Source organism: Strigops habroptila, chromosome 2 (genome assembly GCF_004027225.2).
Source record: "Strigops habroptila isolate Jane chromosome 2, bStrHab1.2.pri, whole genome shotgun sequence".
Classification (NCBI taxonomy): domain Eukaryota; kingdom Metazoa; phylum Chordata; class Aves; order Psittaciformes; family Psittacidae; genus Strigops; species Strigops habroptila.
The window spans coordinates 33,301,353-33,324,867 of NC_044278.2; the positions used below are offsets into that span (position 1 = coordinate 33,301,353).

Sequence of the window (23,515 nt, forward strand, 5' to 3'; positions counted from 1 at the left end):
CGCGATGACGTTCGCGCCGTGCCGCGGGGGACGGCGGTGTGAGGGAGGGAGCGCCTGTCCCCACCGCGGTAGCTTCTTCCGGCGCCAAGATGGCGGCTCCCTCAGTGCTGGGCTGCGGGCGGGCGGCGAGCCGTAAGGTAACGGGTAGGGGGAGAGGGGCAGGGAGGAGCTGCGGTTGCTCCGGTCCTCTCAGTAGCACAAACCTCGCTGCGCACCCCGCTCTGCCACGGGCCCGGGGGAGAGCGGGGTGCGCAAGCGGCGGGGAGACCCACAGCGCCACCCACCGTGGTGCAGCGGGATAGCGGGCGGGCACGGTTCCCCCCACCCTAGAAGCCGCTTTTATCCCGTTTCCTTCATCCGCAGGTGTTGCGGCTGGAGGCCCGGGGGCTGCAAGCGGCGGCGCCCACCGCGGAGCTCTGCACCAAGCCGGCGGGCTCCGGGAAGCCGCCAAAGAGTAAGGTGTTGGTTTCGTCTTTCAGCGGTGGTGGGGTGTAAATAAAAGGCGATGGGTGTACGGAGGGTCTCTAGTTAACAGCCTCAAGTTCAAGGTCCCCCCTGGGTGTCATTAAATGGGCAAGAAGAGCTTAGAAATGCTGTTGGCCACGTCTTGGAACTGCTGGTACATAAACCGAGGAAGTAGAAGGTCATCACTGTGTAAACAAGGATTTCTGTTCAAACTTACTGCGTAGTAAGAAAACTAAAAGGTCTAGGAGGAATTGGGTCTGTGTGCGATATTATCGTTGTTTAGTTCCAGCCAGTCCCTCAGCACCGCGCAGCTGTTCACTCGCCCCCCTTCCACCCTCCCCAGGCAGGATGGGGAGGAGAACCGAAAGAATGTAAACCCCTCGGTTTGAGATAAGAGCAGTCCAAGTACTAAAGTCTAATATAGAACTACTACTAATGATAATAAGGGAAATAACAAGGGGAGAGAATGTAAAACTAAAAGGAGAAAAGAAAGACAACACAAGTGATGCACGATACAATTGCTCACCACCTGCTGACCGGTACCCAGCCCAACCCGAGCAGCGATCTGCCCTTCTGGGTGACTCCCCCTGGTTTATATACTGGGCATGACGTGCTGTGGTATGGAATACCCCTTTGGCTAGTTTGGGTCAGGTGTCCTGCCTCTGCTGCCTCTTGGCTTCCCATGCCCCTCCTCACTGGCAGAGCATGAGAGACTGAAAAGTCCTTGACCAGGATAAGTGCTATTGAGCAACAACTAAAACATCAGTTGTTATCAGCCTTGTTCTCACACTAAAGCCAAAACACAGCACTGCACCAGCTACTAGGAAGAAAATTAACTCTCTCCCAGCTGAAACCAGGACAGCTATATTTATATTCATAGGCCAGGCTATGAGCTTAACACTTCCTGTTTACCTTCACCTGAATTCATTAGCTGCTGTGATGCTTGACCAGACTTACGGAGAGATATCATTACGTTTGTCTTAATGTAAAGCAGCTTTGCAAGTTGTCTGAAATTTGATGGAAATGTGTAGCAAGTTACTTTTAATGATGTGCAAAATCTGAAGTTTGAACTGCAGGTGTTCCCCCTTCTCTTCTGAAACATCAGGATAATCAGGGTCAAAAAGCATCCTGGTTTACAGAACGAGAAAACCAGTTTGCAGCGCCTGCTCTAGGCAACAGTGTCAAGAAGCTGCAGAAAACTGGCACAGCCCTGTTGTGTTAAATTTAGTTACAATGCTTGTTGCCCATAGGATGCATGCGAGGCAGTACATGGGCCTGGGTTTGAATGCTGTAGTGCATTCGACGTTCCCAAGTATCTGAACCCCTTCTATCCGTGACCAAAGTCAAAACATGAATACAAATTTCAAAGAGGGATAATTTGTGCAAAATACTGTTTGTAAATAGAGGCTGACTGTGAGTAGGAGTGAGTAGGATTCCCATCCCAAATTAGAGATCCGGGTGCTTAAACAGCAAAGCTCCATGGAACAGTAGGAGTAATCAGACTCATTGACAACTGTTGAAAAGATCACTGGAAGAGTGGTTAAATGCAGATTTCTGGCTTCTAATATTAGCTTCTTAAATGTCAAGGCAAATAAAAGCTTGGGTGTTTCATTAAGAAAGCCTAGATTGATGTAAGCTTGATTGAACAACAAATTGCTTTTTATTATATATTTTTTGCATTATCTTAAGTATATTTGAGATGTACTTTAGCATCAGTTTCTAGATTCGTTGTCCTGCAGCTCTGATTTCAGCATGTGTCAGGAGGCCTCTTAGGCCACCTCTTCCAGCCAGCTGTTTCCCCTGCAGATGGCTAAGGTTAGTTAAGCTGTGTAGGATGCAGCTGTCTTTTTCAGATTCTAGCTGGAACAGGGTGTGCAAATTCTCTTTGCTTTGATAAAATGGCCATGGTTACACACAAAGTGAGTGATCATATCTGTAATTTCTGCATGCCACCTTTCTTAGTGTGAACGTGTTCTGATAATGATGCCGATGTTACAAGCATCAGTAAGAATGCATCTGGGCATAATATTCTTGTTACTAATTTGGATGTATTGTTCTTTTGTCAAAGTGGTGCAAAGACAGATCAGGTGGTACAAAGTTTGAAGTACTCCAATTAAGGTGTCTGTACCAGTTGCATTAGACTTCATGATTAAAAGCTGAAATGTATCTTTTTCACGTATCCAAATATTGCTGTTTAAAGTATTTTTCCAGTAACACCTACTGTTAATGGTCAGGTTGAATGTTACCTGCCTTCTGTGTTTCTTAGGATGCCTGAACATTAACGCTTCTTCAGCTTTTGCTCAGCTTTCACTTGTTTGTCATCCCTTCGGGCATTCTCATGTTAGTTTGACCTTCCTGTACACTTCTTTGAAGAACTCTTGAATCCTGAGTGATGTTTACTCACGTAGTAGTTTCTACAGGCTGCTGTTTGGCTGTGTCAGTCTGCGCAAGGGAATCAGGCTTCTTTCAAAGGTGGCTCCCCATCTTCCTACTTCCCCCTGCCCTCCATCCTCACCCTGCACCTTCTGTCTGGCAGAGAAAAGTGTCTGAAATTGTTCTAAAGTACTACCTGTGTAGTAAACTGGCATCTTTTTCATTTGTGCTTATGTTAAGAACTCTGTATTTCTTTCTCAGATACTTTGCTTTTAATTTCACGTGTCTGTCTCTTCTGTGATGTTTTCATTTGGACATTGCTAAAGACTTGCTTCTATTCCAAACTAACTGTATTACCTCCTTGGATCATATAAGGTATTGCTGTGAAATACTAGTGAGGAGGAAAACTGCATTTAGTTACGGTCTTTTAAAGTAGATCTGGGTTTCCAAACTGTGCAGATAAATCTGCACAATAGACTGGAAGTCTGTTGAATTACACTGCTGGTTGGAAGTGGTGCAACTCACAACTTTTGTGGCTTTGCTATAGCAAATTTCAGCAGTGGTGTATCTTCTTAATGTGTTCCCCGTCCTCTTTGTCCTCCTGTTTTCTGTAACCACAGCAGTATTTGCTGTTGATCAGCCTCCTGAGGATATCATTGGCATAAGCATCCAAGGGATATTTGGTACTCTGAAAGGGCCTGAAAGTTGCTGCTTTCTCTTCAACTGTTGGTTCCTTGTCTGGAGAATGCAGCTTAATGAAAGTATCCACAAGGGAGAAGAAATGAAGGCAGGCTAACATGAAGCATTAGGAGATCTTCCAAGACCTTTTTTACAAAAAGGTCTCAAATCGAAAACAGGAGTGGAGATAGCGAAGACAGGAGGAGATAAGGTCTTTTGGAAATAAACTGTGTTAGAAACAATTCAGTTGGTAGATCACATGGACACATGAAGAAGTAATACCTTAATGTATGGCCTCACATCTCTCTTATTCTGCTATTTTGTTTCTTGGGAGTCATCCCTCCCTACTGCTTTAAAGATAACTATTGCAAGAGGCTGGCTATTGCTCTGTTTACCAAGTCTTGCTTTGCTGGCTTGTTCATAGACAAATATTATCTCTGTAGCAGTCTCGGCTAAAGCTGAAGAGCTCAGCTAACAATCTATCTTAATGTTCATCTGAGATAGGAAGGTGCCTGTAAACCATTTTCAATGATGCAGAATAAAAGCACAGAAGAACAGCTCTTGTGAGGAGTCTGGCAAAGCAAGGAGAAAAGTGCAGCAGCAAAAACTGTTAAGTGCTAACTAGAACTGTGGAGTTTTTAAACTTCAAATGTCTTAAACCTTACAGCTTTATAATGCCTGTATTTGGTATAATAACTTCTTTCAGTTTGCTTTTTGTAGCAGATTATCTCAGAAAGTTAAAATTGTATGACTAAGATCACTAATTGACATCAGTGTCGGATATAATGATGATAATCCTCTTTATGCCGTTTCCTAGATCTAGTGGCACCACAGGGAAGCACCAGGCTGCTACCCATCAAGGCACCAGTTGAATTTCCTAAAATGTTGTCTTCTAGCTCTCTCCTAGCATCTGCAAACAAAGGTGAGAGCATATCTAGTACTAACCTCGAGGAAGCTTCAAAACCTTCTGCTGAAGATATGAGGAAGTTTATGTCAAGAAAAACTGTGGTTGAATTTCCTCAGCGATTAGTTGTTTCTTCCCGTGAGGAGGAAAACCTCATTAAACCTGCAACAGAAGGAGGCTTGAGGAAAGAGAGAGTTGAGGAAGAGACTTCATCTTCATCCAGCTCAGATTCAGATTCTAGCTCAGATTCTGAGGAAGAAAATGATGGTGATGATTCAAAAGTTGCCATCAAAACCAAAGTTGAGTTTCCTAGACGAGATTCCGTGTTTTCTGAGAACATAGCGGTAAAGGCATCAATGCTAGCAAAAGATAACTTGCCCCAGAAATCTCACAAAGAATACGTGGCTAAGAAGCAGCCGCAAAAACCAGAAACTAATGTGTCTCCTGTCAAGCAGGCCGCATTTTCTAAAACATCAGTCAGCCATGAAACATCAAAATCCGAAGCAAGAGTCCCCAAAGTAAAACCAACTCCAAAAGAAGCAGATTGGGAGAAGCTGGTCTTAAAACCACACCTGGTTGAAAGCCAAGACCTGACCAATGTCACTCATAAATCTGATTATTTGGAGGACAAGTCCATTGGAACCCAAGTAGCAGCTCTTCAGCTGAAAGCTTCATCAGTGACTCAGGAAGACATAAAGCAAAAACTGGTATCCGGAGGAGAAGAAGAAAAGGTGAAGGAGGCACAGGAGTCAGAAGCAAAAGTAACTGCTCCTAAACTAGAAGAAGAGACTTCTGAAAGCGCAGTGTTGGTGATGGGCACTACAGCAAAGGAGGAGACCATTCAGGAAGCAGGAGTCCAGGCTGGAGAAAGCAGCACAATAGAGGGTACAGCTTTAAATTGTTTGAACTGTATTGATTCATCTGAGTTAGGGTTTAACTTTTTTTTTAAAAGGGTTTCCAGATCTTCTCTGTTCATGATTCTCTGATCTTTATACCGAAGATAACTGTGTAGCAGTGACTTTCTGGAAGATAAATTCTTGTTCACTGCTGATTGTTATAAGTACTCGGTAATACTCAGTTTCCAGTTATGCTGTGAAAGGAAGTGGTCTTCATTTCACTGTATTTATAGTTTCATAAAGGAGTTACTTATAAAATGAAGACAGGATTCTTTCCACTGTGAGCAAAATCATAGGTTTTATATGACAAATCTTGTTTTCCCTCTTCTCGTTTCTCGGAAGGATTTGGTAGCTGCCTTTCTCCTGAGCCAAATTCAGTGCCATCTGATTTTTGCTGAAATCCTGCTGTCTTCTTTTTTTTTTTTTTATCGCCCTCCCCCCCCCCCAAAATCTTGGCAGGGTTTCAGGTAGTGCCAGAAGCAGGTATTGACTCTGAGATCAGTAGGTTGTAGGCGAGTCGAGTTGAAGTAGCACAATGTTGACATCATAACCCAGTTTTTGTAGTGAGTTGGGGAGGAGTCAGCGATATGTTTTTAGGAAAGAGCATCGTGCACCTTGCAATCATCCTCCTAGCTATACTTTCCTATCTAGCTTTCCCTCTTTATTTACTGTCAATCCTGTTCACTTACCTACTGATCTCATGCTGTATATTTCAATAGCAGATGCCCCTCTGTCCTGACCTGTGGTGCCTTACTGTTCTTGCCTTTCAACTTAGGCAGCATACCAGTCTTGAGACCCCTCTTATGTTTGCTGCTTTGAATTAAAGAATTTGCATGTATGGAAGTAAAAGCAGCATAATTGTGAAGTTGCTTGGATATCATCCTTCGAGTGATACTCTTGCAGAAAATGCTCTGAGGGTCCAGGTGGGCAGCAAGCTGAACATGAGCCCATGAGCCCTCGCAGCAAAGACCACCAGCGGTGACCTGGGCTGCATTATGAGAAGCCTTGTGAGCAGGCTGAGGGAGGTGGTGAGATGCACCTGGTGAGTGCTTTGTTCAGTTCTGAGCTCCCCAGTATGAGAGAGATGTGGAGCTACTGGAGAGAGTCCAGCCAAGTGCCACTGAGATGATGAAGGGACTGGAGTCTCTCTCCTGGGAGGAAAGGCTGAGAGAGGTGGACTATTCAGCCTGGGGATGAGAAGGCTTGGGCAAGGCAGGATATCAAGTATTTACATAAATTTATGAAGGGAGAGTGCAAAGATAGAGGTAAGACTCTCTTCAGTGGTGCATGGTGAAAGGACAAGAGGCAGTGGGTACAAGCTGAAACACAGGGTTTTGCCTGAACATCAAGAAACACTTTACTATGAGAGTCATGGAGACTCAGGTTGCCAAGAGAGGTGATGGAGTCTCCATCCTTGAAGCTATCTTTTGGTTCTGGGCAGCTTGCTCTAGCTGGCCCTGCTTGAGCATTTGAGGTTGGACCAGATGACCTCCAGAGGTGTCTTCTAACCTCACCGTTCTGTGACTCTGTGAAGTGTCTAACCAGGTTAAGTGACAAATAATGGGGTTTGTACATCCATTTCAGGATGCAGGCTGAGTAGAAGACCTGCCTTCTGTTTTAAGGGGTTAGTCAGCTCATAATTTGATCTGGTGTAAGAGCTGGAAACTAAGCTTACCATCTTTCCTCACTGCAACTCAAGTGGTAAAATGCAGCACTGTTTGCAAGTGACATTTTCATTTACTTATTCCTCCTTGCAGTCAGCAGCAGCAGCTTGCTTTAAAAAAAAAAATGTATTGGAGAAAGGCTATTTGTATTTATCTAGGGAAGATGCTTTTCCCCCTTTTCATCCACAGTGGAGTGCTAGATGCTCAAGCATTATTTCCACATTGAAGCTGATACAAAGGCCCAAAATTAGTTCAGTTAACTTCAAATGTGAGAGGGAGGACTAAGTCTTGAAATGCGCCAATGATTCAAGGTGAAGATTATAAGACATCAAAGATCTATGAAACAGCCTCCTCTGCTCTGATGCTGTAAATCCAGATTAAGGTTAAGCCCACGTGACAGACCTTTCCTGCAGATCTGTATCTATGGGGCAATAGTCAGACACATAATCATAACTGCACCAGCAAAACCCTTTTGGGTAGGACGTGCCTTTGCTGAGAACAGCACTTTTGCTCTTGAGTTCCTCTTGCTCTGTGGAGGTGGTGAGGCTGTGACAGCACGAGAGTTTCTGCTGGGTATGTGCTAGAGGAGAGGTGGAGGTTAGTACAGGCAAATTCACACCCCTTTCCTGCTGGTGTAATGTCTTTGGATGCCAGAGCGTAGCAAAGAGTCAAACCAAGCTACGCTGTTTTCAACAGCATCACTGGTATCTGCAGGCATCTCTTGCTCTGTCTTCCTTTTGAGGCCGCCTTTGAGAATAGCTACCGTGTTTCCATGTGTAACGTTCACAGTTAATGATGCCTTCTGTAATCTGTACGTCTGTCCTGTTCTGTGTTCTTTCGTTCATTTGCAAGCTCTGCAGCAGGCACACTGAAGATGTAAAGGCAATTTTTTCACGTTACAAACCTGGATGTTAAGGTGTTGTCATCCACGCTGTAGAGCAGGCATGCTAAACAGTCAGCAAAAACTGCTGGCTTCAACTGCTAAGTAGCAAAATAGTGGCATGGTAAGTCAGAAATACACCTCTGATTCATTTCGGAAGAACATCCTGTGAAATGCATGCTCTTTAAGAGAGAAAGCATAGATGAAGTATGGGGAGCATGAATTCTGGGATAAATTATTTCCTTCGAGAAGCCAAGCATGGTGTATTTGGGCAGGAAAGATGAGACTCCATCTGCTTTTCTTCCTGAGCATCTGTCTCTTAATATGGAACAACTGTGTCTTGCAGGTTGAATGTACTCTTGCCTTCACTTGCCTGTTCTGGGGGCTATCTGCCACAAAGACCGCATCATGTGGCTTTTAGCTCTGTAGTGTTGTCTCCTATGAGCTGCCTCGGTAGGAACTGAGCAGTAGGCACAGGGATATTTCCTTTCCTAGGCTGTGTGTGGTGTTCTGCTGAAAGCATGGCTTACTATGGCGCATTTTATTAGGGAGCCTTGCTGAATGTTACGGATACGTGCCCTTAAACTGATAGCCTCACGTTGCAATAGTTATGTCAGAATTAAAGGGAAATTCTCGTGTTCAGTTGCTTGAGTTCTTGTATTTTTATTGTAGATTGTATTACAAAAGACACTTAATACGATCTAACCTAAACCAGTACATAGAAATTTATATGATGAGGCTTTTCACTAGATGATGCTTATGTCTTTCCTATTGTTAAGACTCTGGGTATATGAGAATAAATTAATATTGGGAGTAAAGTTTTATTTCTTGCAATTTCCTTGGTTGTAAAACCAGCCTGTAACAGGAACCTTACTGCCTAAATTTGCATAATGTTCTAAAAGAGTAAGAATTAATGTTGGCTTTAACATGAAATAAGGACTTCTGAATAACTTTATTGGGTTATTCGTTTAGGTAGAAGAGCTGCTACAAAGTTTAGAAGATTATATTTAGAAGAAAGGAAATTTACGTCAAAGGCTCTTGATATATTACTGCTCAGTATAACCACATTTGAAATTAAGCCGTGGAGAGCTCAATAATTCCATCACTTTTCCCCATGGAAAAAATTCAATCTGTAAAGGAGTTCTAATAGCTGAATAGCTGTGTCTGGTGGTCTGACGTGATGATAGATCATTTGTACTGCTACTTTGCCTCTCCTGGCTTGCTAAGAATGTCACCTACTGTTCTGGCTGGAGTGAAAATCAAGGCAACTATGAAAAAGCCAGGAAATGCAGACATCTGTCTTCAAGATGAAAATGTTCTGCCCTATCCACCCCCAGCATTAGATGGTATTTTGCATTTTAAAACCTGTGCTGTTCTAGATGACTTGTACTGATTCCTATTCCCCTACTGCATACCAATGTGCTGCTTTAGGACCAGACAAGGTACCAGTAGGGTGTAGTATACATATCCTTTTGTTACAGTTGCTGACTGTTTGGGGAAGGGGTTCATAATACTGACTGGATGAGGGATCTGACAGTAATTAAGAATATTGCCCTCTGCTGTGGCATCCTTATAGTCACCAATTACTGTTTGTTTTCACAGAGACCACAGCAGTTGGTGAGCCTGCTCCAGAAGAGTTCGATAATTCTACCTACAAGAACCTTCAGCATCACGAATACAACATTTATACTTTCTTCGATTCTATTGCAGTTCTCTCCAAATTCAGGCAGCCTCAGCCATCTTCTGGAAGACCTTCACCAAGGCACTGAGAGAACCATATTTAAAACAAATGCTTAGGCGGAATGATAGATTGTTCTATTTAGCACTGTTGCTTCATCTGTATTATAAATCAGATAATAAATAATAAATGAATGCAGGATAACTTGTGCTTTTGAACATTTCTTCTTGGTTCTGAGAGTCCCTCTCCTCTGCCTTTTGTGAATGAGCTCTCAATGAATCATCACGGGATAAAAACAGCTTTGCTACCTCTCAGTATATGTTATTTCTTGATAGTGTAAAAGTCCTGACATTTCAGTGTCCCCAAGCATTTGAAACTGACCATTCTTTCAGTACCATGTCAAAGAACTTAATGGCCCTTGTGCATGTGCCTGTTCAGTATGTGCCATGGTTTTAATGGGTATTGTTATCACTGTAACACGGCGGGCTGTTCTGCTTGCACACAAACGTGTTCCCAGCTCTGAAGAGGTTATGTTTACTCTGGATTTGGATTTAAAATCATTGGCTAAGAAACAGCATAAGAAGTATTTGTCTCCAGTGGCAAGAGTGTATGTTTTGTGTTAGTGGAGGAATGTAACTTTGTGTAATGTTACTGAAACATCTCAAACCCTCTGCTGTTGTAAAGGGAGAGCGTACAACTATATTTAATCTTCAGTTGGGGGTTCTAGCATCCAGGTTCTGCAGTAATTGAAATAACTCAGAATGTAGGAGAATCTCAGTGAGCAATTCCTAATGAATTATACTACATTGATTAAACTCTGAGAAATAATGAAATTTAAGGGGTAGAATCACTTGAATGTTCTTTTTAAACGTGATGAAAATAGTATTAGGTTAAAATCAGCTTCTGGTACCAATTGTTCAGTGGGACTATGTTTCAGTTCCCACTGGTGGGTTTTTTTCCCCACAATAAAAGATAAGATTGCTGTCCAGCTTCACTCTTGCTCTGCAAAAAATGTGAGAAATGAGGCACTTCTCAATATATGTTATCAGCAGTTACAGTTGGTCTCACTAAATTTTGTATTCCCATCCTATTAGTAACAGTCTTCTGCCCTCTGGGAAAACTGCCTTGATGACCTCCAGCTGTTGAGGGTTTAGTTCCATTTTGGCTTCTTGTTCATTTTGGGGTTTTTTGGAGTTAATTGGTCTTTGAGCAGTTGTACTTGCAACAGCTCCAGCGTTTTCCATCACCTGTCTGTATTCCTTCAAGCAACAGAATACACAAGATCAAAGGGAAAACCGAGTCAGCCTTAGGAGTCTATCTGGATATTGGATGCAAATCCCTGGGTGCAATTAGTAGAACAGATATTTTATACTCTAACTTGGCAAAAATGTGGTAAGAAGGATCAAGAGGCCTACATCAATCTGCTGTGTAGGATTTTAAGTCAGAAACCTCTGGCAAGCAGTTTTATTGTCCTGTAAAAACTAAAAAGCGTATTACTGACTCTAACTATGAAATGTAAAAATCGGCAAATGTATAAATCCATGTGCTTAGCAATAAAGAGCAGAAAGTCTCTTTGAGACACCAGTGGTACCACGTACGCTGTACTTGTAAAAGGGAAAGAAATTTGCTGTTAACATTAAACACATGAAAGAATAAGGAAAAGGTTCTTCCTTTATTAAGGGCCCACCGGAGGGGCCCAGTAAAGCTGCTGTGTTTTGTTATTAACTGAGACGCTGTGTAGTAACCTGAACCCTGTAGCTTAGATCTGTGTTGGTGCTGAACCACGTGCCTAACTATTTGTTTTCTGATTACAGAAGGAGGCTGCAAATTGACTGAATCTAAACAGTGAAAGTTAAATGCAGTCCATTAATATGCTTATGTGTTTACTAAATCTACCCACAGTAGCTGTGGCTGTGAGTTGTTTGGACTCAGACTTGTTCACCTAGCACCCTTTTTATTTCTAAGGAGGGTTGGTGTTATAAACACTGACTTACTCAGCTAAGCAGGCGTGGGTTGAAGCAGAAGTGTGTCTTGCTTTTATTCAACTCCTACACTACTCTTAGCTACATTTCCAGCTAAGGAGATGCTAATCTGTATTCAGGCTAGGCATTTTGCTACCCTTGTTTCACCATTACAGCAAAAATTCATGGTGGATGCTCTTCCTATCTGTGTAATCCTGCCTCAGTGTATTCTGGTGATCTTTTCTGCCCCTCTAAAACCAAGCTGGAAATCAAATAACTTCATAACTCTTGTACATACAGTGCATATCTTCTGTTTGTTCTGTTCGGTGAACCAGTCTGCTCTGGGAAGGGCAGATACTGTGAGGAAGGGCACCAAGACTTTTTCCCACTGTTGTGTTTTCCTGGACTTCAATGAAAAAGGCTTCTTTTTTTCTTTTTTTCTTTGCACTTGGCTATTATCAGATGTTATTGTGTTTGAGTCTCAGGCTTGCATTTAAGTTTCAAGCAGGATGTGATACAATGTGCTCAAATTCTGAACATTAGTAACTTTGCCTTGCTGCGCTAGGCACTTGTCCCATACAGTCAGGGACCACCTTGTTTTAAAGAATGCATAATCCAGGATATTCACATAATTCCTGGAAAACCTCAACTGTGAAAGAAATTAACTCTCAGCTTAGTTTCTGTGAAAACCAGCTCTTCAGAATCAGCATAAAATTCAGAAGTGGGGTTTTCAATGTAAATAGCATAAACAGCGTAAATAGCATGTTACTGGTGGAGTAGATGAAAATCTGGAAAGTGGAATCAGTAACTTCTCATTAAAAATACAAAGCAACTACTTTTCTTGTCATAGGGAGTGGTTTTCAAATTTTAGGTCCTTTGATTTATTTTGGTTTTAGTGTAGCCAATTGCTTACGAAATCACTTTTCATAGTTTACGTCCACTTAGATCTTTCAAAAGTAACTTGGGAGCTCAGAAGGTTCTGGACAGCAGTTGAAAACCCACTAATCCAAGGTCCAGAAGGACTAACGCAGGCAGAGGTTGGTGGTCACTTTAGTCATTACAAGGTCAAAATGTTTTTTGGTCCTCCTTCGTGCTTCCTTTCATGCCTCTAGTCATGATAAGCACTGCAATCTATAAGGCTATCTTCCAGATTCATTTTAAATTTGGGAAAATAAGACTTTTAACTGGGTGCACTTACAGATCTTGCACAGTATGTCCTCAGCTTTCAACAATAAAAACGCATTCAGTGCATCTCTGGTTTCCTGGTTGCTATATGCACATACGCTATAAATGAACATAAGCTATAAAAACCTCCCCTCAGCCTTTTCTCCCACCACAAGAGATGCCATCATCTAAGCTACTTGTACAATTATGTTGAGCCTGCTACTAACGTGTAATGAAAAAAATGGCAAGCAGTTTTAAGGCTATCTCGGGATGACATGCAGTTCTTCCTTCAGCTACTCATGGTAATGAGAACGTGAGCTGCGAACAGTCACCAGACTGCCCGAGATCTGTCGAAGAGGAGGGCTCCTCAGCTTTATGCCAGTCAGAATCCCACTGCTCATGAAGTGCTTCAGTGAGATTTTGTGATCTTGCAGCACTTGGAAGGAAGGGTAGGAAAAAGCTAGTGAGAGCAGCCGTTGTCTGTTCCAAACAGTTTGAATTCCTGGTGGGCCCGACCAATGACTTGTGCAGTGTGAGTGAGTAGAAAGCATGCTTGCAGTATCCCGTAGCGTCATAACATTAGGATCACACAAACTGAGTTTGGAAGGGAAGTCTTGAGATGATTGGTGCTCTGCCCCATAGAACATGCAATTAGGTTGGGTTGTCCTGGACCTTGTCCAGTTGAGTTTTGAATATCTTCAAATCCTACAATCTCTCTGGTCACCTTCTCAAGCACTTGAACACCCTCATGATATAAAAAAACAAAGAGACAAAAAACACAGCAAGCAAAACCTTTCCCTGTTGTCTAATTGGAATTTTTGGTTTTCTGACACTGATCCTTACTATGCACCTCTGACAAGCCTGACTTTGTCTTCTCTATACTCTCCAAGGAGGTAGTTGAAGGTAGTAGTAAGGTCCCCCTTATTCTCTTCTTCAGACCAGATAACCTCTGTTCCTTCATGCTCATCTTATCATCCAGGCCCATTTGCATCTTTGTGTGTCACAGTGCGCCCTCGGTACATCCTACTGTGCTCTGTAGTGACGCAGGTTGCTGAAGTGGTCCCTGAGTGTCTTCCTCACGTAGCTTATGCTTTAAGGTATAACATGCTAGCAGAGGGCTTGTGTTAATTTTCCTAATTTTTACAGTGGAATCTTCCATAGTGTTTGGGATGGGACCTGGGAGATTCCTGTTCTTCAAGATGCTATGCAGCAGCAGTAGTGTGGGGCAGGTTCAGGTCCCCACCATCCTGCTGCAAAAACAAACAGAAAAATCTTGGAATTGTTCTTGACCCAAGTATATGCTATCTGCCTGTGATTTGCAGCCCTCCTATGCTATTCTGTATTGTATGCTGCTGTTTGCATACAGAGTTAGACAAAAGGAGCTAATACAATAAGGGTAATAGAGGCACTTTAGTACAGGTCCTTCAAACATGTGAGTGATTGACTTAGCAACCATGGTGTTCTTGTATTGTGGCTTTGTTTCTTTATTTGTTCTGATTCTATCCCTTTACAGAAACTCCTCTAAACTCTGGATAGTTTTAAGTGAACTCTTAGGACTCTAAACAAAATAGCCTGTCAAGTTTCCAGATCATCCTTCTCCTCTCATGTGGTTCTATTTCATGGAATTATAAACACCCATTTTTCTTTTCTATGATTCCATGGTTTCGGTACTCACATATTATTCTTAGTGTTCACCTCAGGACAGTACGACTCCCAATACAATCTGCACATATTTATGAGCTCCCTTTTTGGTTTTGTTTTTAATATTTTTTTTTCTTTTTTGGCCTAATCACATTCAGTTGCAGTCAGAAATTCATACCCACCTCAGAAAGTCTGAGGATATGTTTCCCAAACTCCCCTGCAGTGTCCCTAACAGTGAGCTATGTTCCATTGTTTGAGGACTGGGACAAACGTGATGGGAGCTGGAAAGAAACTCAGAATATAGAAATCACAAGGATAATGTAGGAACTGAGAGCAAGGATGGTCCTTATGACTCAGGTATTGGACTGGCTCTGGATCATTTGTGAGACCCCTGGCTGCCTACCTAACTGTTGGCAAGTCGCCTAATTACTTGGGTTCTCATCCAAACTTTCTAGATGAGGAGTTAGAGGTCCCCCTGACTTCGTACATCACATCTATTTAGTGAGCAACTCCGACGAAAAACTAATAAAAAATGGGAAAGATCTTTTACTTACATCTCCTGTGTCGAGTGTGCACATTGTTTAGAAACTCTGAGCTAGCTGAGGTTCTCCCGGGGGACGCAATGCTTATTAACAGCATGACAAAAATACACTTCAGATAGTCTGCGCAGAAATGCCAGCAATTCTGAAATTGCATTCAAGCAACAGCAAGGCCATTTAGATACAAAAAAAGCTTTACAACTGTTCCAAATACTTACTAGGGGAAGACTGTTAACAGACGGGAAAAAATGGGGAGGTGTCCAAAACCAGCAATCCACCCTGGTGAGAAATCCAGCTGCTGGGAAGTGGAATGGTGCTGGAATTTATACCAGGTTGTTGTCTCTGGACACCAGTCAATGGACTCCATCTTTTATATCACCCTCCCATTAGCCATAAGGATTCGGTGTTTTTCAACTCCTTCTCTCTTGGCGGCTGGATATGGAGAAGGAGCTTTTTCTTTCAAGTCCTTGCTGAAGAACCGCTTCAAAGCTGTTGTCCAGGAGAGGAACACCACTACTCTACCCCACTCGTTCCTCCTGAAAGTTGCTGTTCAGCAGAGAAAAACCAACTAGTCTACCCTTCTTCCAGCTGCTTAGCTCCTGCTGAACGGTTGCTTACTGCTGGGCCCTGAGCTGCTTATCTCCATAGTCTTCCTCCCTGCTGCATAACCGTAGGATTTACCTCTAGAACCACTGACCGCTTTCTTCTGCACAGAATTGGGAAAATGGCATGTTTGAAAATCTCAAGAAAGACACCCCATTCCCCCCTTCCACCCTGCAAATTTGAGATGACTATAAAAAAAGAGAACTAAAGAAAGAAATAATTGGGAGTTTTTTCCTTGATGTTAGTTGTACTTTTATGATTGTGTTTTTTGAGATTTTCCACATAGCCTCGAGGAATGGGGAAGCTATTTTTTTGGACGTTAAGATTTCAGGTAACAACTACAAGATTCCAGCTGCTCGGGCCTCAGGCTTCATGATATACTCACCGATTTATGTGTGCTAATGTTAAGAGATTTGGCAGCACTTCAAGCAAGCGAGTGAAAACAACGTGTTTATTCTAAGCTTTGCTCTTGCCCTTTGACTCGATAGCGGCTGTGCAACTGGCCTGGCTGCTCAGCCTCGCTCTGCCGGAGCATGGGAAAAGTAGGAGCAGCAGCAAAGAGACAGCTGGCTGGCTGCTGACTTAGAAAGACATCACTGCATCACGTCACACTTGGTAAGTTATCTCTGCAATCAAAAGGGCCGGGATTTTCCCTTTTTATTTAAGGGGAGAGGTAGGTGCTCCACAAATTAACCGTGGGGATTTGGCCGTGCTGAGTAAAGCGTCCCATTCGTCAGTGGCAAGGTGGTTTTTCAGCCCTGAAGTGTAATGCTTTTCTGACCCTTAGAAGTAAAGAGCTTTGCTGGACGCCTTTTGAATCCCCTTTAAATGAACTGTTTGTAACCTTATTAGGATTTTCTTCTTCATTTCTAATATGTGGGTTGTTTGAATGGAAACATTAAAGCCAGCACAAGCAATAAGGATGTATTGCCAGTAAAATAAAGCTTGGCCTCTGACCGCACAGAGGAAGCAGATCAAGTCAAGAAAACATTTCCTAAAAGTCACTTTTCTAACTGTAGGACTATTCCAATAGCTGCTTCTTAAAACTTACACTATTTTGTAGCTTACTGTTCCACGCATTTAACTCAGTGTGGAAGTGCAAGTTAATTGACATTCTGCTTCCAAAGAAATACTGATATTCTGAAGGGCTCTAAACCAATGCATGAATTACAGAGTGCGGAGCAATAGAGATATATTTCTGAGAATCCAAGAAGAGTTTGCAAATGATATATAATGAACAAACATGAAATAGTATTTACATGCTTATGGGCTGCTAGTAAAATTCTGGCTGTGGGTGAATCTCACAAAAAAATGATGATTGATTTCTGTCATGCCAGACTTTTGCCTTGTCTCTTTAAAACTCTTATGGTGAAACTCATAGGGAGGTATGTCTTGCCCAGTTCGCATTTACTGTTGTAAAAGTATACATATGTAGAAGACTCGCTGGTAGGGAATCACATATGGGACTCTATCCTTGAAGTCACTAAGCCGGTGAGTGTATTTTACACCTATTTATGTTGAGCGGGCTCAGCAGCTTGCATGAGGAATGTAATGTCCTGAAGGGCTGACTTCATAATTTGCGGCTGTGTATATATTTCCTTCATGAAACCACATTTATGTTTCTTTATTATCGTCATTATTTTAAAGGGGTTTTTAACTGCTCACAGCTCCCATTTCTTTTTTCATAAGCCCTGCTACCTCATCTTCAGTATTCTGATTTTTCAGATTTCACATCTTGGCTATGATGTTGAGGATCAGGTTGCCGGCTGGGGACATCTGGATGGGTTTGAGATCTGTGCATATCATAATGAAATCTCTTAACTAGATATTCTGAGTCCATGTTTTCATTCTTCCCCTGTGTTTCTCATTGTTTTGTATCCTCTCTATTTGTATGAGTGTATGCAGTCTCATGCAATTATGTAAAAATGGTTTCCTTACGCATGGTATGAATTTTTATAGCTTTACATTCACTTTCTTTCTTTCTTTCCATCATCCCATTTTGTGTTTAAATAGGTAGAATAAGTTAGGTAATATGTACACAGGGACTGCTCCACCATGGACCGGAGCTTTAAGTATCTCTGTTAACACATGCTATAGTCAAAGAAGTTTACAGCATGCAGAGGGAAAAGGTTATTGTTAGTGTAACTGAATAAGTATTAGGGTTAATACATAATGTATAGGTCTATGTAATGGATAGTTTTTATTCATCATAAAATGTTCAAATGACTTGCAGATGTATGACTGCTGCAGCTGTTGCAGACCTTGTAATGGCATTAGGCTCTGACTCAGAAAGCAGCTAGTTTGCCAAGAGATTCTGGCAGTGGCTATGGCTGTGATATTCCCATTGAAAAAAGTATTGTCAGCAATGGAGGTGGTGATACAAAACCAGAGTATGAGAAAGGGGCAAGGCTGGGTCTTGGTACGACAGGAAGGAAAATGGGGGTTCTGAAAGTGTTCTTTTTTTTTCACATTTAACTATATCGGTAGTGTTCTACCACTGCGTGGTCTACTAGGGGAGCAGCTGCGATTTATTGTCGCCACAGATTCTGGCTGCATGCAGCTTATGTTATACTAATTGTGGAAAAAAACACAAAACACCAAAGCTTTGATAATGTAAAATCTTGCTCCTGAGTTTTTAACAGGAAAAGCGAGCTCTAGTCCCTACAAGCAGATAGCATTGAATCTCACTGTGCAAACGCAGTCTGTTGCACAAACTGTACAGCATGGGAGCTTGGCTGCTTGCTGCCCATGGAGCCTGTGCTGTCACAGAATATGCTTACTTAGCAGTCAAAGGAGTGCCATCATCCTACGGATGTACACAGTGCTCTGAAATAGTACTGAGGAAGAAAACTGAAAAATCCTCTGCATGTTTTGTAATTGTTTTCCTAGTTCTAATTGAAGTAAAGGGAATAATGAAGATTGACATTTGAAATGGGCACACATTTTATACCTGGGATGTCATACTGAGGTAAACATGCTGGGTTTGATGAGGCATTTTGATTGTTGTGTGACTGCAAAGGCAGAAGCAGGATCGTTTTTAGAGGAGAATTGGAGAAGGCAGTGCAAAACAAAAGTGCAATTTTGACAGGGTTCGGCACTAATACTCAGAAAGTGGGTCTAAGGGAAGCAAAGCCTAGAGGCAGCTGAACTGTAAATCTCTGAAATGGTGAGGGAGCATAATGAGAGTCATCTCTCAAGGAAGAGTGAATTTCGTTGCTGCCTTTTCTTATGCTTTAAACTACTTACGGACCGCAATGCTGACTTGTGCTTTCTATGAACAGTTACAAAGCCATAAGCAGTATTGTTACTGGCACTTTTCAAAAGGCCCCTGCTGGCTCCAGTGTGTTCTTTCTGACCCTGGGCAATGCCGTATTTATGAAAGGAAAGCTACCAAAATATACAGATTATTAGAAAAGAGATGCAATCTATCTGAACTTCACTTACTGGATTTAAAACCCTGAAATTCCAACTCTTACTGATGTGACTTACGCCTTACATGAGTAAAAGGGAATGAGCTGCTAATAGCTCCCTTCTCTGGGGCTCAAAGTTCCTTGGATAAGGGAAAAGAAGCCAGCCAGCATGACTGTGTTGTGAGCTGTTAGCTGGGACCTAGGCCTCCTCTCTCCCTGGTAAGTGTGCTGCTCACTAGACCAGGGTTACTTGTTTAGTCTGGACAAGTCTTGGTCAGCAGAGCAAGGTCTGCTGGAGAACTCTACCAAGGTCCCACCAGTGGGAAGCAGTGTGTGACAGCAGTGGGCTGTTGAGCACACCAAGCAATTCACCCTGCTCAGGGACTGTGGTCCAGCTCCTTCCTAAGAGCACTATGCGAAATACGGGGCTTTCTGATGGATGCAGGATGCGACATCAGAAAGCTTAGCTTGGACATAGGGCATGAGAGCAATCAGGGCATGGTACAGGGCAAATTTTATTTCTGGTCTGGTTCTGGATCAGATGTGCTTAAATAATCCTACAGAGCATCGTTCCATCATCATCTGTGCCGGCCGATACATATTGTATGTGATGAGGAAGAATCTCAGTAATGGACGGGTGCAGCTCCTGTCCCAGGAGGCCCTACAGCAATGGTATGGGACTGTGGTCTGCAGATCTGTGGGATTTCATGCGCCTTTTCTGTAGGAGGAGGCCTAAGTCTCCCCCTGGGAATCTGCACCTGCTCTGGGAAATAAACATGATGTTGCAAACTGAAAGGACCTAAAAAGTCACTGCCCTGCCTCTTTCAGGTTAGATGGTCCATGGGGAAGGTGGGCCTGTATCCCCCGGCATTGCAAAGCTTCAAGAGCATGCTCCTCAGGATGTGCCAGCGTGACACAGTACACCTCTGTGCTGCAGATCCCCAGCCCAGGTCTGAATGGGCCAGTCTTTCCCAGAGGAAGGAGCAGACCTTGGCGGGGATATAAACTTGGATCCCAGAAGCAGTATTGCCTTGGTAGCACAGTTTTCAGTTTCAAGCTAATGTGCCTTGCCTCTCAGCCCACCAGCTAACCTGAGCATAGCATGAGATTGGTATTACTTCTTCTCCTGCTTCCAGACCCAAAGCTATTTCACGCGGATCCAGAATAGGGATCTCTGTACCTTATTGCTCTGCAAGGTGTTGATATATCCTTTCTTTCCTATGTTTTCTCATCAATAAATTTTAGAAAAAAATGTCCAGAAAGTCTCCTGTATCTCCTTTTGCTTGTGAAGAAAGGCTGACTTAGGTAGTCTATCTCCAGGAAAGACTCACTGGCAGGCAAAAGGACATTAAGGAATTGCAATCTGTAAATGAATTAAAAAAATGGGATAGAGGAATGATGGAGAAGTCTGCCAGGGACCATTGAATATGACGGTCTGGTTCCAGCTTCTGATTCAGAAAGGTGCTAAACTATCCACCCCAGAAGCTTCAAAGATACACCAGAGGAAGGCTGACCCAGCTGTTCTCATGTTTCTTACACTCTTTCACTTAGTGCCTAGTTCTGGCCACTGTTGGACTCAAGGTAGTTTGACCCACATGTACGTATGGAAGAAAGGATTGCCCTGCATTTAAGAAGTGGGTGTCAGCTGGCTATGCGTGCATCCAACATGTGTGCCCACGTTAGTCTTCTACTCAGCTGACAACAGCCCTTCATGCTGAGGGAGAGCCTGAAAGCGTTAATGGGAATGCTGCTCCGAACATCAGCCATCAGATATCCAGAGCCTGGTCCCAATGCCTAACTACTCCAAAGAGGAATGGCTTCAGCTAGATGTGGTAGGTGGTAGGAATGTGTGTGACATCTGAATGACAGTGTGGATGTGGGCCTGGAGGATATGGTGTAAGTCCTGCAGTGCGGACCATCAGAGACAGGCTTGTGTACTTTCAGCCCAGAGGTGGGTGTGCACGGGCGTTTCCAGAAATCCCGGCTTGGCGGAGGCGAGAAGGGGAATGCCTGTGGAACGCTTCTGCCCTTGGCATTTCCTATTTGCTTTTCGCTCAGCGCAGACGTCTGTGTGGAGCTCAGCTTTTCTTTTGCTTTGTGCTAGCAGCTCAGGTGCCTGGCTAGACAGCTGCATTAGGCAGCAAAGAACCTAATCCTTGCTGAAGGCCACCTAATCCTCTCAGCTTAATGGCCTTCTACCCCTTCAAATAGCCCCTTCTTTATTTTTTCTCTATTTGCTCAGCAACTGAATTCTTTCCTCTTCCATCTGCAAGAGTGTTGGGAGCAGGCTGGCTGGCCAGCCATTCTCATTCCTTGTTACCAACACCCCTCGGTTCTTCTAGGCTCCAAAATGCAGAAATCCACAAAAGCAGTTGGAAGTAAACGAGTAATGGAGAGGAAAGGCATGTCTCTATGGGCTGAAGAAAGTGCTCTGTAGACTAGTGTTTGAGAAGTTCTCATTAATGCTTCCTGGTTATTTTTTCTGCATTTCACTTTGCCGAATCCAAATCACTCTGAAGCCAGTGGGAATTGTTCCGCTGACTTCTGTGAGAGTTGGATCTAGCCCTTGGTCTGAAAGGTAAAACTAGTCTCACTGGTTTTCTTTTATTTCAATTGGTTTTGCTTTCTGCTTCTCAACTCCCAGAGTAACCTGAATGCATTCATAGTCCTCCATGGTGAGATTCATATGAAATATTCTCTTTTTAGGTTTTTTGTAAAGTAAAAACCAAGACGTGTGTTAGCAGTTCTGCCTCTGTCCTTCTGACTCTGCTTTTCTGCCCCTCTGCACTGTTCTTTGCCCTCTTCCCTTGAGGTAAACGAAAATGTATTTTTAAGTATAACACATTTCTGAAGAAACTTTGCAGCCACACAACAAGACACTCTCAACTTTCGGCATCATTAAGAGGAGACAGTTTGCCCTCAGAAGGTAATCTGTTTACACCATCTCAAGTGGAACAAGTATCAAGTGGATACGTTGGGTTGTGAAAGATGTTTGTTCCATCACCAAGGGACTCCTCGCACAGTTCCCAGGGCAAGGCATTGCACGTAGGGAGGTGACAGTGGATTTCTGCATCTCAGCTCAATCTTCAGCTTTTAAGTAGAAGCTGTGCTTTTATGATAAGCTCTTTTTCCTAAAATAGCAGTTTGTTCAAATTAATGTCTCCGAGAGCAGAAAGGGAGCAATGTAGAATATGGTAATGCAGGACATAGAAGGGAACATTAGCTTATAGGGCTTTGGGGTTTTATCCTCCAGATCGCCCAAGATTCTTTCCAAGTAACGTGTTAAGATACTGGTAATGCAGTGACTCAACCATATAAACAGATGGAGTGAATAGTATGCAGCCAGTGATTCAGCTAATGTACAGCTCTGGAAATTCAAATTTGATTTAACAAGAGGAGAAATGTTGAATAAGACATTTATAATTTTTCCCTTTTTGAAGGAGGCTTTAAGTACGTTGTTTTTTCTACTGAAAGGACAGAAAAACATAGGACAATAACAGCTCCTCAGAAGGATAGCATCTTGATCCCCACACAGAAACTCCGTGCAGTAGTACTGCACTGCAGTGCCAGCTCTTGGTCTGAGCCCAAGTCCTGCTGTGGGACACGGGCTCTTAATTTCTCCAGAGGGAGCGTTCCCAGCTGAGTTACACAGATCTCCATGATCTAGTTCAAGCAAAGCCCAACATTTATTTAGACTGACTTAACTCATTAATTTCAGCTTTAAAATCTTAAAAGCCATATCCGTTATAAAATAAGTCACATATTTTTCCCAGGCTCCTCCTGTACCATGTAAAGTTGTGGCTGCAGATGTGAATGTGCTGTGCCTACAAAGAGGGCGCACAGAGGTTGCTTTCTGGAATGCTCTCCAAACAGCCAGAGGACATCTAAGTCGTTGACACGTCTTATTACATACTTTTTTTCCCTGTGAGTGATGAAAGAAGAAACTGGTTTGCTGCAGAGGCCTCCCATTGTTAAGAAATCAGCACTTAAAAACTTACCTGATTTTTATTGGAATCTGGGGAAAACCCCGCTCTGTTTAAATTATTCCAGTCTTATCACTGCAATTACAGTCTTTATTCAATAAGTTCTGAGCACAGATTACTGCCACCCGCATGGAAGCCCATCCTTTCACCACTATGTAAATGTTTCCTTTGAAAGCTTAATTATGAAAGAGTTGCGAAGTACACAGTCAAGAGCCATGAGACGTCTCCTTTTTGTGAATAGGTTAAATGCATGTGAATGTTATATTATGCACACAGTTGTACTATTTAGAACTTGGAAAATACTGAAGGATGTCAGAGTAAACCTAATTTGTCTAGCAACTGTATGTAGGATACACTTTCACCCTCCAATAAATTTACATGACTCTATTATCACTAAATTGCAACTGAAAGTGTGTTTCAGAGAATAGATTTGGGAGTGCTTTTCTCATTTGGTGAGAAGGGACCTTCATAGCTTAGTGTTTGCAAATATTTGGTCCAGCTGTGGGGAATGCTGTTATATATCTGAGACTGTTCTCAGATACATAACTCTAACCAAGTAAGGTCCTGACCCTACAAACATATCTGTGCATACTTTAAGCAACAAGCTGTACTTAATAAGCCTATTTAATACGTACAATGTGAAGAAAGTAACAGAAATTTGAGAATACAAATATTC

General features: G+C 42.7%; 1 protein-coding gene across 3 annotated transcripts; it reads left to right on the plus strand.

Annotated features, from left to right (window-relative positions):
* Nucleotides 1-16: 16 nt before the first annotated feature.
* On the plus strand, nt 17-11,188 carry NDUFV3 (NADH:ubiquinone oxidoreductase subunit V3). 3 transcript variants are annotated; one of them, XM_030475743.1, is made up of 4 exons: nt 17-137; nt 364-454; nt 4,334-5,305; nt 9,463-11,188. In XM_030475743.1, the coding sequence occupies exons 1-4, from the start codon at nt 90-92 to the stop codon at nt 9,627-9,629; spliced, it is 1,278 nt and encodes a 425-aa protein (XP_030331603.1). In that variant the 5' UTR covers nt 17-89; the 3' UTR covers nt 9,630-11,188. The 3 variants fall into 3 exon arrangements, with proteins under 3 accessions (XP_030331603.1, XP_030331605.1, XP_030331604.1); XM_030475744.1 differs by having other exon boundaries at nt 50-125; XM_030475745.1 differs by lacking the exon at nt 4,334-5,305 and having other exon boundaries at nt 21-137.
* The last annotated feature ends 12,327 nt before the right edge of the window (nt 11,189-23,515 follow it).